Source organism: Neopelma chrysocephalum, unplaced genomic scaffold, assembly GCF_003984885.1.
Source record: "Neopelma chrysocephalum unplaced genomic scaffold, ASM398488v2 Primary Assembly neopelma1_69, whole genome shotgun sequence".
Classification (NCBI taxonomy): domain Eukaryota; kingdom Metazoa; phylum Chordata; class Aves; order Passeriformes; family Pipridae; genus Neopelma; species Neopelma chrysocephalum.
In genome coordinates, this window is record NW_020897729.1 from 3957320 (window position 1) to 3972464 (window position 15145).

The window sequence follows — 15145 nt, forward strand, 5'->3', positions numbered from 1 at the left end:
CTTTTTTTTTTTTGTAAAAAGTGATGCAAGAACTTAAAAAAATCATTAGTGAGACAGAAGCTTTAACCATTAATATCTAAAAACCTAACTAATGTAAGCTCTCGTACTAACCTGGGCAACATCTGAGATGCAAGGTAACTGCAGTGAGTGGAAAAAGTTATCTTACAAATATATTACTTAGAAAGAATGTCTCTTTTAGAGAAAATGCAAGAGGAACAACGCTGGACATGGCAGGAAACCGGCCAACACTTCAAATGAAAATAGTCAAACTCGATGTATTTCCCTGTTAAAGCAGCACAGCCTCGGCTGCCTGGTTTCCTTTGCTCGCTCTAACACCGCACAGCAAGTAGGGTGTCCCCCCCGTGTGGGGGGACAAGCACCCTCACCGCTGCCTTTTCCAAGTGCTTTCCCTCGCCAAACGCATTTCATGGACGTTTTCCTTCCATTCCTCGTCACTTCCAAAGCCTTTGCACGCACAGAGCGGCTGCAAAGGGACCGGGAAATAAACGAGATGAAAGCACGTCGAGTTAAAGAGCCTCGAAAAGATTTCGCAACGGGAAGGAGGAAGAAGCTGCGAATCTCTGAAGTGCCGGTCCAGGGAATAAAGGCACCGTCATTCCTCCGGGAAGTTTTGGGGAGCCCTTCCCAACGAGAGGGGCACAGGTAAGGGGAACGCGCTGTCCCCTGTGGGGACAAGGGGGGTTTCGAGAAAAGGAAACCAAAATAAATCAAAAAACAAACAAATAAACATCGCAAAACCTCCGATAAAAAATATAAAAGTAATGTTTTTAAAAACTACAATAACGATGCGAGTGCAGCCCCTGCGGGGGGAAGGACTCCCCTCCCTCCCGCACCCCGGCCCTGCTCCCACGCTGCTCCCCGGCCCCGCGGCCCGCGGCCGAGCTGGGGCTCCGCCGGGCCGGGGAGTGAGGGGGGCTCGAGGGGGAGGCACCTACCAGCTGCTGCCGGACCCAGCGCAGCATCCCCGGCGGCGCGGGTCGCGGCCCCCGCGGCGGGGCTCCCTCGGCACTGCCGCGCCCTCCGCTGTCGCCGCCGCCTCAGGCGAGCCGCCCGCCGCGGCTGCTCCCCATGGCGCGGGGCCGAGTCAGGAGCGGCACAGCCCCGCCGGCGCGGCCCCGAGGAGCCGCGGCTGCCACCGCCCCGCCGCCGCCGCCATCACAGCGCGGCCGCTCAGACCCGGCGGTCCCGGCGCTGCGGCCGCCCCGGGAAGTGACGTGTCGGGGCGGGGGAGGCGGGGAGCGGGGCCGGAGTGAGGGGTGGCACGGAGGGTTGGGGGGGGGGCAGTGGTGGTCCGCCCCGGGCCTGGGCTGCGGGGGGTCTCCGTTGCTTCGCTGCCCCGAGGTGCCGCTTCTGGGTTGCAAGGGCGGTGCGTGGGCCCGAGTGACCCGAGTTCCAGCAGCCTCCTGCAGGGATTTGGGCGAAATCCCACTCCCTGTCAGGGCTCGGCGCCCTCAGGCAGAGCCTCAGCGCCTGAGACTCCCCTTTTCTACCGAAGTGAAGCTACTTCGCGACTTGATTGTTTTATCTCTTTGCTTTCTTGTAAAAAAATGCAAAGCGCGCACGTGTTGGAATAAAGAGGCTAAATAGCCGCTGGTTTGAAGTTAAACACAAGTGCACAGTGTCTGGGTATCCCAAGGCAAGGAACAGGTGCTGGGAGGATCTGGCGCCCTGCTCTCTCCCTGCTGCTGGCAGAATTGTCATGAACTGCTGCTTGGTTAAAATTGGGTGTTGAAACGTGTTGTCAGGCAGTGATTTCTTTGAAATCTTCCACTGGAAGAAGTCTTCCCAGCTGGATGCGTTCGTGTGTCACCTGCTCCGGGTGATTCTGCCTTGGCCGGGGGGGTGGATTAGATGATCACAACTCTGTGATTCTGTGATTTTGCTCTGAAAACAGCTGCTGCTTAAGAAAACAAAACTCTGTTCAGCACCAAACACTTGCAACACACCGATACTAGTCTGCAGCTTCTGGGCCTCTGACTAAGAGCCAAAGGAGATTATTTTAAGCAGTAAAGACCTGGGCATTTGTGACCAAATGTAGTTCTCAGTGAAGCCCAAGACAACTTTGACACTGACTTAAAGAGAAGTGTTTTTGTGTGTGAAGAGCACTGTTCCTGCTGTTCCCATTTGTTCCCAGGGAATTATGCTATACAGCAACGAGTCATAATCATATCTGCCATAGTGTTTAGTGTTCAGTTAAAAATTTAGAACATAATTCAGGATTAAAATAGATGATATAACGTCTGAACAACTAAATCTTGTGGTGAATGCTGATGGTTTAAGCATCTGCATTTAATTAGAAAAATAACATTAAAACAGCAGGGAATAAAACTATTTTTATCAGGCACTTTGGAAAGCTAATGTTAACAAAACTCTGTATCAAATGCTAGGCATTATTTCAAAACATTTAAATACATCAAAGCTGAGTTTCAAACAGCTTGCACTACCCTATTCATCTAATGTGAAGTCGAAAATAACAGTGATTTCATAGCTATGGCACGTTGCCTGGAGAGTGGCCTTAAGCCAGAAGCTTAACTGATACACTCAATATTCATGCCCCTTCTTTATCATCAGATGTAGAACAGGGTCCTGACCACTACACACTAAAATTTGTATGCCGTTTCTCTGAAGTGCAAGTATATTTGTCACTCTGTCCCTGTCAAATTCGAGTTGCACTTTCTGCAAGGCTCTGTTTCCATGGCTTGCAGTTGTGTTACATAAAGCTGCTTTGCCCTTTCTGTTCCACATTGCTGTAATGATACTGTTTCACCAGACAAAACTTGGAAGCAATTTGCAAGTGATTTGAACCCTGCAGTTTGTATTTTTCACTTTAAGAAGTATGTATCTTAGTGAATGAAAGTGTATTGATAGGATGATATTATTTTGCTGCATGCAAGAAATTTGCAGCAGCAAAATTCCACCAGAATAACATTCTTTACAAGCATCCTGCCCAGTAGAACCTTGCGCCTTTTAAATTGTCCAAAAGCTCACACTAGACATTTATGAAGTTTCATCTCACCCTTGAGAGATAAATAGTTTTCAGAGGAGAAAATTGAAGCAGAGCATTCAAGCCAGATATTGATTAGACAGTAACACTCCAGCACTTCTCAAATCAAAGGTCAACTGTATTAAGAATTAAGATTCCCACATCAGAGATCCCACTTTAAAATACTGCCCTGAAGCCTCACCTGCATTCACACAGCTGGCTTATACAGAAAAAAAAAGCAACTGCTGAAGAAAAAGTCACCTTCTGATATGAAGATTAGGTTTAACCCATCACTAAGGCTCTCTTGATGAGACTCCAAGCTTCCCAGTTAAGTATCTATGAGAGCAATGATTTCAGATGTTTATTTAGCAAGATCAGGATACAAATGTTGTCTGATACAAAAATGTGTACACAAACATAAAAACACACACTTAAATGTTAGGTCCAGCAAGCTTTTAATTAGATGTGCATGAGTAATTCTTATGTAATCAATGGTGCTACTTTTAGGTTTATAAAATTAAGCATTGGTAACCACAGAATCATTGCCTGAACATGCAACCATCAAATTGACGTTGGGGGTGCTGATGTCACTCCCTGAGCTTGTTCCTGTGCAAGACATTCACGCATTTCCATTATTCTTGAACGGTGTTTTGGGGCTATTCTTCAGCAGGAGCTGGTGAAGTGCTGTCGTGCTGTGTGACCACATTTGGTACAAGATGAGATGAGATGAAAGTGCAGCACTGATGCCAGAGGGTGAGCTGCCCCCAGCATTTCTGCCTTTGAAACTCTGAAGTGCTTGGTAGCTGAACCCTTTCGCCTGTCACATCCCTCGGTGAACCAGCCCCATCCCAGGTTCCCAGGTTACTGCTGCAGTGCAAACGAGGCACCTGATATCAAAGGGGATGGTGTGCTCTGGTGCTCTGACACTGGGGCAGCCCAGGTCTTGTGCTGCAGCTGAAAAACACCTCTGTCCTTTGGGGCCAAACAGAAAAACAGCAAAGCCTATGAGGTGTGGAGCAGGGATGGAGATTTGTGTAGCAAAGAGCAGCAATACTCTTTACAGTACACTGTCTTCCTGGTGGAGAATTCATCTCAGTCATTATTTTGGTTTTAGTTAAATGTAATTTCTTTAAGTGAGTATTTTAATCTACTCATTATTTACTTAGATAACTATGGTGCTAATTAAAAATGTGTACTATAAAAATGCCTGTTTTGTTTCTAATCCATGGAGACAAAAAGCTGCCTGAAAGACACAGGGTTTCTTCAAGGCATCTTTCCACAAGCATTCATTTACTGGCTGAAGCATTATATATAGATAATAAGTGGCTGATTTTCAGTCACAAGGCCCTTCATCTAAAGACACATGGACATTCTTACCTAGAGCAACCAGTCTTCAGGGAAAAAGTAAAAGCATTAGAAAATGAACTGAACTTTTTAAAGGAAAACCTTGTGTGCAGTTTGTCACTCCTTTTTTTGTGCCCTGCAAGAAATAGGATCAGATTAAATTGCAGGATGCACAAGGTGACATTTCCAAGACACTTACTGGATCTCTACAATAATGCATTATTTTGTTATTTCTTCTTACCCTTTCTCTCAATTGCTAAAACCTGGATCCTGATGTAAAACCTCACTTTTCCATTACTGTTTTTTTCTTTTCACTTGAGAGCTTTGTTTGCAGTGTAGAGCTTCAACTTCTACCCAACACATTCAGCCCAACAGAGCTGGATCCCAGAGTGCCAGGTGAGGGGCTCCATGTGGCACACAGAAGGTCAAACCTGTCAGTCCCCTTCACACACACACAAGACTTTGCACTGCACCACACTGCATGAGAAAATGCTCTACACTTACCTCATCTCCTGGCAGTGTGGAATAGCCTGGCCTGCTAAATGCAAGTCAAGATCAGTGCAACTCAGTTTGCAAGGCCCCAGGATAACAGCAAGCTGTGGAAGACATTATAGTTCATCTTCCCTTTCAGCCCCACTGTTAACTTTTTAATTGCGTGTTGTCTGTAGGCCACAATGTTTGGCTTGTGGCTTTCTCTAGAACTGTTTCGTTTTCTTTTTCCCCAGGGAAACTGTCCGTGATTAGACAAAAGAGGAAATCTTGAAAAGCCATCCCTTATCTTCATAAAGCTGAGTATGACCAGGATGAAGAATAAAACCCTGTTTGCTCATGCCCTTTTTTCCTTTCTTCTGTTTTTTTTTAAGGGAAGAGATGAATTTTTGAATCCACAGCTCATAAAGTTTGGAACGTCTCCAATGGTCCTGTCTTGATGGAAAGTGCAAAACAAAGGTTTAGTGAGGAAATGGTTAAGATAATCAGTTAATTGCTATTATATCCTGGACATTGATATCATTTTTCTATGTTATAAATTTGGATATCCTTATAAAATGTGATTTTTTTTCCCCAGACTTTATTTAATGATTTATAAAAATACAGTTTTCCAACTAATTCATTCTTATCCTCATCCTGTTATAACAATTTCCTTTTCTAACTTATAAGCCCAAGTGATTGATGACATTCACACATCCCCTCATGGTTAACCTTAGAAAAAGTACCAGGCAGAAAAGGATGCAAATCAATGTTGGGATTTCTTAATAAACACTCATAATATATGGGATCTATGGGGATTTTTTTCCTGCTTTCACCTCGTTTAAGACCATGGAGTGGATAAAGAAAGATTCAGTCCTGGAGAATATACATAGGGACTAGCATTAGGTCCCTTGACACTGGTCTCCTAGGACACTACCATGACAACTGTAATACAAACAGTTACACACCTGGATATATTCCTTTGGAAAGGAGTTTGAGAACTTTGTGGGAAAGGAACACAGGAATTCTGTTCATGGCTGTACACTCTCTCTTGGCTTAATAAGCTTATTCCAAAATAGAAGTATGGAATATTCTCCAGGTAGTGGGAGGTAGGATTTCAAACACCCTCATGTAGAACCTCAGTATCCCATGTCTTGGAGAACAAACTGCTGAATTGGATAGAGGGTTTCTGAGAGCGCCTTCTGGTTCAGACTTTACAAGTCACGTAAATCTCTGTGGGATTTAGTTATGAAGTAAGGTTGTCAAAACTAACATAACATATTTTTTATCTTTCTAAGCTTCAGCTTTTTAGTATTTGAGCTAGCTCATATAAAGCCAGCTGACATGTCCCTGTACTGCATTCCAGTTATGAGGTAGATATTCCTGGAGGTGTTCCTTGCTGTGCTGTTGGCTGGGTTGTAGCCAGCTTGAACGCTGAAAACCTAACCTGGGTGCAGATGATTTTACCTCTCCGAGCAGCAACCAGCTGTGATTACATGAGCTCCTTTTCAAGGCTCCTCTCTCACTAGTAAAGACAAAAGAATTTAGGAGAGCCTTAATTCAGCACTCCTAAATTGGGAAGCAAACAGTCCCCACCATTTTAGTATGTGCATCAGTGTTAAGTGCTGGGTATTACCCAATATCAGTGAGTTTGCCCCTTTTTCAATAGTGTGAGAGATTGAACTGGAGGGCATGACTTTGGCCTGTCTGGGTTACCCAAATGCCTTGAGAAACAAGGCAGAGACAGTTTTGAGGGGCAAGACAGACACTTTGGAGAGGTGAAGAAAATTTTAGTGCCTCATCTAAAACTGATACAGCCACCTTGGGCTGTAAAGGACAAAGTACAAAATCTTTGCCAATGTTGGCCATGAGCACAGATTTCAGATGTATCAGCGGGAAGAAGGTCTCACCGATCCAGACAAAATCACTAGCTTGCACTTACTCAACACTGGTGAGGCTGTTCATTAGTATAGCTGTAAAAGCAATTTTTGCTAACAGAGATGCATTTTATACAGCAAAAGGGTTAAGCAAAAGCATTTACCAAACAGAATAAGCTGGCAAAAACACTTCTTCCTTCCCACACAGTATTTAGAGTAAAGTTTTGGCACTTCAGAAATTGTAAATTAATCATATCTCTGGCTGGTGTTTATGATGGGACCTATCTTTCCACCTGCTTTTCTTTAACCACCGTCCTTCCTACCTAAACCAAGTGTTAACACGTGGGTTTATAACCCGCTTCTTATATCCAGGCAAATCTCCTGTTAGGTGTGTCCACCAGCAATGCTGTGCTGGCTCCAAGCAGTTCCTGACAACAGGACAAGTTGTGTATCATATAGGCAGAGTATAAGTAAAGTCTAATGACAAATCATGGTACCACTGATTCCACAACAGCTTCCCATTTCACTTCTGGCTAAGCTTCAAGAAAAATCATGCAGGCTCAGGGTTTTGAAAACCTGTCTATAATTTCAGAGTCAAACTTCATTATAGACTGAATAAAACCATAGGAAGTGTTTAGCACTTAAACTCAAGCTTTATGAATCTGAAGCTGGATACTCAAAATCTGAGAATGTGTGTGTATATATTTTATTTTTAAAAATCCCTTTGTGGCCTACTATTCTAGAAGTAGGGTACAATAATCTACCATGCAGGGATGTCTGTGGTCTCTGCAGGCAAAAAAAAAGTAGCTGTGAACATGACAGATGATGTTCCTGCAGCCATATGAGACAAACAAACATATGGCTGCTCTGTCTGAAGTTCCTACAATGCTTTATGTCTTCAAAGTGTAGCAAAACATTGGCTGATTAACATAATTAAAGCATTTTACAAATGATTCGTAATTATTTTTGCAAATGTAAATGATGATGCTGACATGTGAAGTTTTTTGCTGTGCATGATGAATACTGAGTTCTCATTTTACTGAGTACTGTAATCAAATTTAGAACAAACGTTATATAAGTGCATAAGCAATCCTAATCCTAATCCCTTTTCTGCTGTCTCACTTTCTCCATCTAGGCCTGCTGCAGCTGTAAATCTATAAATCTCCCATATTTTGTGATTTCCTTGCATATTTTTATTTTTTGTTTCCCAATCTCCTGTCTTGTTCTGAAAGCATACATTTTTAGTTGGTAATGGTTCTAATGGAATGAGAAGCCTTCTGCCAGCTTCCTGTACTGTATATTTGATCACAGCCAAGGTCCTTTACTGATGCTATTGCTATAAGATGTTCAGCCTCACCCTGCTGAAGCATCTATTGGAAGAAATCTAGAGATCTTTAAATATTTTTTACTCTGTCCTTAGTTGAATGTCTATTGTTTTCACTTTTTTATTAGTATCAGTAGAAATTGGCCGAGGGTATGTCAACAATGCATAATTCAAAGTAGCCAGTAGATATCAAAGACAGCTATTAACAAACCAGTTGGTAATAAATCAGTTCTAGCTTTGGAACACTAAATTCCCTGTGGGCAACCTAACCCTGTTTCTGATTTTACTCTAGGATTTGTGCCACTGGTGTAATATGAAGTTGTTTCACGGGCTCCATGAAAAATGGCCAGGAGGGACAGTATCCAGTGCAGATTTAAATGCTAGGCTCAGAAAAACAAGGGAGGGAGTGCTAGTGATTTTGTTTTGTGATACATTTCCAGGAGATGTTTTGGAATTTACTGACTTAACAAATTCATCCAAAACTTTTTAAGGTAATCCCCATATCAATTAAGTAATCTTATGACAATTATAATTATTTTTTTTTCTAAATCACTTTTATTGAACTGTATCTTTTATTTGGAATATTTCTAAGGGTGCACATTAGCAAAAGATAACTATTACAGCTGAGTGGTTCATAGCATATAATTTATCCAGTTAATTTAATTTCTTTGTATTTGTCTACAAATTGCTTATAATTTTATGTAATTAATTCTTTATGTGAACCTAATTGCTAAAATAGCTGTGAGATCGTCCAGCTGATAAATAGCAGGCTTTTCATTGACTTGAGTGGGAACAATGCTAGGCCACTGGAGGTTTATCCCTCCTCTGCAGATCTTACTGAAGTTATTCTTGGGAAGTACTGAAAGAATGAGCTGTTTCACATTTGACATATTATTCCTTCTATTTCTTGCTTGCTAAAAGAGAAATCATTCTTAAGCAGAAAAAATTCACATTTATAAATTGGTGAATGAGACCTACAAATATTCTCCAATTTTTATTTTTTTTTTATTATCATACTTCCCATGAATCTATTTGTCAAAATATATCTGGAATAAAAAACCCAACACGATCACTGTAAATGTATTTACAAATTGAAATTTATATTTATAGTATTTTTTTTGGGTAATCCACACAGATTACCCAAGTTTTGCCTTGCATAACTAACCTTTAGTGACACAATTGGCAATATTATCGGATCAGAGGCTAAAAGAACACATGCAGTCCAAACCTTAGTGCCTGTCAATGGAAATAAGATCTCAGGTGTCTGTCTTCTTTTCCAGTTACATTGAGCAGTTTAATTACTGCTATTGTGTTCTACACTACTCATGCTTCTTTCACAACCAGGCATATAAGCATCACAATGATAATGGTAGTGACATGATTGCTTGTATTAATTATATGAAAACTTCAAATCTAATATGAGATTATAGTTAATAGTAAAGTTTCTTGACTGATGAATTTACTAGGTACTTGATAATTTACAGGTTCCATGGCAGGTACAACCATACCTGCTAAAATGTAAGAGAACAGCTCAGCATATAATATTTATGTTATTTGATGACGAGCCATTGCAAGCAAAACAACAGCATTTCACGTTTTTTAAGTTAATATATTTCCTTCTGTTTTGCTTATCCCCAATTTTGCTTCTTCCACAAAAAAATATATTCAAATACTTCAATATCACTGACATCAGCTGTGAGTTAAGCAACTGTTTTCTAGAAAATAAAATGGGCAGCAGTTTTCCAGCTCCACACTCCTGCCCAAGGCCTGCTGCACCAGCCAATCCTGGTCATCCAGCTGCTCCTAAAAATCAATTACAAACGCTCAATATTCCCCAAAGCATTACATTCTTCTGAACTTCTAACCTAGATCTGCTTCACCAGAAGGTAAATTTTTTTGCTTCTTATCCTGGCCCAAATATGAGGAACAATAGTGAGCAGTACCTTTGTACTATCTGAAAATAGTCCTTCTTTAACCTGCAGAACACCCAGTTTCTTTAAGTTTTTCTGATGAAATCCGTGGTTATTTTTGTTGCTCTCATCTGGACTTTATCCAGTTGGCCACCTCATTTCTGAATTGACAAGTACCAAACAGAGCTGGTACTTTAACTGAGGCCTTATCTGTGCTGCACGCAGTGGAAAAATAATTTCATTTATCTCACATGTATTTGTATAACCCATAACAAGATATGGTGTGTTTTTCCCCTATAGCTATTACACTGTTGACTCCTGGCAAACGCATGCTTTTTTTTCTGGCAGGCCAAATCAGTCACTTTATATCTAATGTTCATGCAATTATTCTTAAGTAATTCCTATTTTTTCATTGACCATTTTTTTTTAGCACCACCCAAGCTATTTATCTATTTTACCAAGATTGTTTTGAATTTGGCTTCTCTCCTTCAAAGTTCCTCCCAGGTTGTTATCATCTGCAAATATAATAACACAGTATTCCCTAATCCAAATGCTTAATGAAAATGCTGATCAGTACTGGACCCAGAACAGATTCCCATGAGAAGCAGTCTTCAATTTGCACAATGAAAATGGATTTCACCGGCACTATCTCTCATTATTAACATGGATTTGAGTTATCCTTAGAAAATAGATAGTTTCCAGTGCACCTGACTTGCATGGCTGCCCTGGAGCCTTTCTGGAGCCAAACAGGATTCTGGGTTAGTCAAAGAATTCATTAGAGAGCCCACAGATGGCACAAACAATTGTTATCGAACTGCATTAGCCCTTTGGAGAAATGCCACCCGCAAGTACCCAAAAGTGATATGGGCAAAGTACACGGTCCAAGTTGTACATTTTTAATGATATTCTGCAAGGTAAATGTATGCAGTGCCAGCTGAGTTTGCCCTTCTGCATATTGCCAAAAAGATACTGCAGGTGACCCAGAAAGCACAGCAGTGAACAGCTGAGGTTAGAGCGTCTACATCCTTGCAGCGCTTCCTTATGTTCCTTTTTCACTCCTCATTTTATTGCAGTTCCAGCTCTGGTGTTGGGCTGATGGTGTCCTCAGGACTACAGATGTCATCTGTAAAACCACCGTGAAAGCCACCCCAAAGAGATGTGTTCCTGTCTGTCTGTCTGTCTGTTATAGGTGGTCAAACTAGTAAGTATTTCTCATCAAGTTTTGGGAGAAAGACCAGAGAAATTGAGGGACTCATGGATATGTTCAAAATTTATCAACACCAACCCAGATAGGATTTACTTATTCTTAATATATTTTTCTTTCTCAAACTTACCCAACTTCCTATTTGAACGTGTGTGTCTTTGAGCTGAATAAGGAACTGGGGATTTGCCTGTGTGAAGGCAATTAAAAGGAAATTAAAGGAAACAAACACCTTCTTTTGAAGAAAAGGTGGTTACTCAGAGAAATCTGTTAAGAAAGAGTATTAACTCTTTTATTTCAGATTTGAGGATCTAATTTTCGTTCTGAGATTGAAGCACAGTACTAACAGTATAATTTAGATATCAGATTTACCTGTTCCCTTCTGCTGCCAGCCTGTATTTGGTTTCAGGGTTCTGATGTTGACTGTTAACCTATTTAAATATTCATCAACAGCCTTCTGCCAAGGTGGATTAATTCACCATCTCGGGACGCTGTCAAGCTGTCAATTTGTCAGATATTTTTCAGTTGCCAGTGCCCTTTATAGTGACAATGATGGCACACATACAGCTGAGAAACAGTTTTTCTGTTGGTATCTCCTGCTACAGAAAAGCTCTTTTTGAGTGGGTAAGGATTTGAGTGGGTAAAGATTTCTGTCATGGCAGGTCTGAAAAATAGTCTTTTAACCAGAAAGCAAGAAGTGTGTATGGAAAGGAGCTGATGGACCATCTTGTTTGATTTATGGCAGTGAGGCCCTGTAACACCGATATGAAAGTTGCCTCTGAAACTAAAGAAACACTGTCAGTTTTTATACCCACTGTATTTTTCATCCAAAACCATGAATAAAAGACAATTATATTAATCATGGAAGGATTCTGGCTGTCCCTTCAGTGATGACCAGAATTAAGCCCTTGTCAGTCTTTGATAATATACAGAATCATTAATTTATTTACTGAATCACTAATCATTAATTAAAATGTAATGTTTATTTAATATAACATTGTTTATGTTATAATTCATACCAGTGCCTTAAGAAAAGCCCAACCAGATTTCTTTTGGTTACCTCAACTTTTAGAACATCTTTCTGGGGGACACTTTAATCAGAAACATTCAAGACATATTGCTGCAGCTGATGATTAATATATTTTTCATGATGGAAATCAAGTCAGCTGCATCAAGTACACAAAGCTCCTTTTATAGCTCAAGTACTTCCAGCTTCCAAGTGAGCGTTAAAAACACAAATTAAATAAAACAGTTTTCCAAAGCAAGGAAACTCTGTTGAAATGTATAGAGACAAATGTTTATTTTTGTATTTTGGAGGCATTTAGGAGTGGTAGTCCTCCACGAAGAAGTCTACGTAAGTAACAGTGGAGTTACAACAGGGATGTAAATGAAATGAGGATGAGGCCCTTGGGCTTTAGGTCAACATATCACAGTGGAAAGGGATTTTCCCTCTCTGAGACGTATCCGATGTGGAGGACGAGCAGAACGCGCCCCAGTCTGACAGCAGGTCAGAGCCCAGGATACTTCATTGCAGCCACAAGCATCCCAGAAAGGCATCTCCAGAAAGTGGTAACCCCAACATGGCCTTTTCAAGCTCAAACATCTCTAAATGCATCTCCAAGGACATGCACACAAAGACTTAGAAGAAACTCTGGCTTTAGCGAGAGCTTTGGCTGGATATTGAATTTTCTCCCTAATTATGCAGAGGCCCTGACTCTTGACACCCACTGACTTCCAGCAGCTTCATTCCAACTCTAGCAAGAGCACCAGTTTTCATTTAGTTAAACGCAGTAGAAACTGAAAAACATTTAATCTGTGTCTAAAAAGTCTTACAGTCCAGATTAATAGCTGTGTTAAAAAAGATGAACACACACAGATATGCATAGTTAAGCTGGGCAGATAACCTATCCCATTTGCTAAAGGCAGTTTGCATGCGGTGATTGATTTCAATGTAGTCTGCAACTCTGTTGAGCAGGTGCTGTATTAGCAGATCTGTCATTAAATAAATATGACACAAATGTAATTCTACACATGGGGATGCTTTCACAAGGCTTTGGACATGTTACAAATTGGTACACGGATAGACAGTACTATATAAGATCAGATAGCTGAGGCAGCAGCCTGTACTGTATACACTTCCACTCTACTAGCAATGTAATGGTGCTGCTGGGTTAAGTGTATTATAAAAAAAGAAAAAAAGTCCCTCAAAGATCTCTATTTCCTGCAGAATAATTTATCTTTTTCTTTTCTTTTTTTTTCAGTTTTAATGAAAGCTGATCAACAGTGTTTGAATTGGAGAGAAGAAAGGAAGGAAATGATATGTGGATAGAGAGAGTCAATCATCTGAAAGATCAGTTCCAACAGATTCATGGAAATTAACCTCTTTTATCATTATCAGGCACTAGTGATGCTCCTGCAGGCCCTTGGCTACACAAACAAGGACTGGGCAAACCAGGAAAATTCAGGGGGGTGCACATTATTTTAGCACCCAAACTGAGTTCCAGGAGAAAAGCCAGTATGGTCAAATAATGATTTGTGTTTGTTTGCATTTTTTGTTCATAATTAGTCCATAGTGCTGTGAGTTGGCTGTACCAACAGTGCATTTCCTGAGGGACAACTAGTCCCCATCCTTCCAACACTGCCATTACAGGAAAGATGGTTCTGGCAAAAGTTAACAATACTTGACATAGACATTACAGAATAGATTTTTAAGTCATTGGTGTTTTATTTGTCTCAGTGAGCAGATCTGCTACACAGAGGTGCTTTTCTGAGGTACTTCTCATACACCAAGAAGTGATTCAGTTTCTCTTTAGGGTCTTCAATGGCCTGGTGAGTTGGGAGATTAGGGTTTTGTGTCTCGTATTGTTTTCATTATATTCCCACTGTTCATTTTTTTAATGCTCTCTTCAAGACCTGATAAGGAACTACAAAGTTAATTTTAAAGCATTTATTCTAGTGGTTGATGATAATGTAGCTTCACAGACCAGTCAGACCTACTAGTCTAAACTTTCTCCTGTCACAGGCCAGGGAGTTTCACTCAGTATGTGCCATACGCAGATCCTACTTTTTGGTGAAAGTAGGTATTTTTAGTCTGGGATAGAAAAAAAAAATCTATTATTTACTTAATGACTTCAAACAAGAAGCAGCCCAGTCCTCTCTCATGTTGCAGTGTTCAATCACATCTTTGTTAAAGATGGAGGCAAGACTATTGTTAATTGGATTTAAGGTATCCACTGGATTTCAGAGTCCATTATTATCAGATATCTTATTTATGTAAATATTTACAAACTTCTGTCTAGTCACTGCTTTGCCTTTGTGTTACTCCACTAAAAAGATTATGCTTTCCACAATTTTCACTGGGAGATTTTTTTATTTTCCTGTTTACTCCTCCAGCTTGGTTTGCAGACAAGTAGTGCTTTGTGGGCAGTCAGATGACCAGAAGTGGAGTGAATGAAGTATTTACAGATCAAAACCAGAAAGAAAGAAGCACAAGTAAAGGCAAAACAACATTTAAATGCTTGGTGTGGGAAAACAGTAATGTTACCTGGCACGTCCTGGCAAGACCAGGGATTTAATGCTGCCGAGACCCAGCTGCCGTGTGGTGCACGCTGCTGAGGGGGTTTTGCAGAGACCTCACCCCACAGCAGTTTAGAGGTGAAATACTCTTTGAGATTCTGGTATAGGGGGAGGGACGGGGAAAGAGAGAGAGAGAGAGGGAGACAAGCTTTCCAAAGTACCCAGTTGAGGTGCTGTGAGCTGGACCCTCTGGGACAAGCACAAGGTGATGGTTTTGCAGCAGGGAAAGATGGCAGGAGCTGCCCAGACTCGCTGGTGCTCTGCTCTCATCTTACACCGGGGTTGGAAGAGGACTCAAACACCTATCAGGCTCACACCTGACTGTCTTATTTATTTATTTTTTTGCTGTTAGCTGGGCCAGTATAGAGAATACAGAGCAGGCCCAGGACTGCACTTATGTCAGGCACATCCTGCCGTTGCAGCTGCGGTGTGAGCCGGGTG

General features: G+C 41.2%; 1 protein-coding gene and 1 long non-coding RNA gene across 10 annotated transcripts in view; one reads left to right on the top strand and one right to left on the bottom strand.

Moving 5' to 3' along the window:
* Positions 1-1129, bottom strand: part of ATP11B (ATPase phospholipid transporting 11B (putative)) — a 65347-nt gene extending 64218 nt beyond the window's left edge. For 4 of the 9 annotated variants that reach the window (XM_027685393.1, XM_027685392.1, XM_027685398.1 and 1 more), the window contains exon 1: positions 957-1129. In XM_027685393.1, the coding sequence (XP_027541194.1) occupies positions 957-983 (27 nt within the window). In that variant the 5' untranslated portion in view covers positions 984-1129. The remainder of the gene's footprint in view (positions 1-956) is intronic. The other 5 variants (XM_027685397.1, XM_027685395.1, XM_027685389.1 and 2 more) reach the window with 2 other exon arrangements.
* Positions 349-14273, top strand: LOC113968658. The gene is made up of 3 exons (XR_003534585.1): positions 349-663; positions 11001-11128; positions 13390-14273. It is a non-coding gene; the product is annotated as an uncharacterized LOC113968658 (long non-coding RNA).
* Positions 14274-15145: the final 872 nt, after the last annotated feature.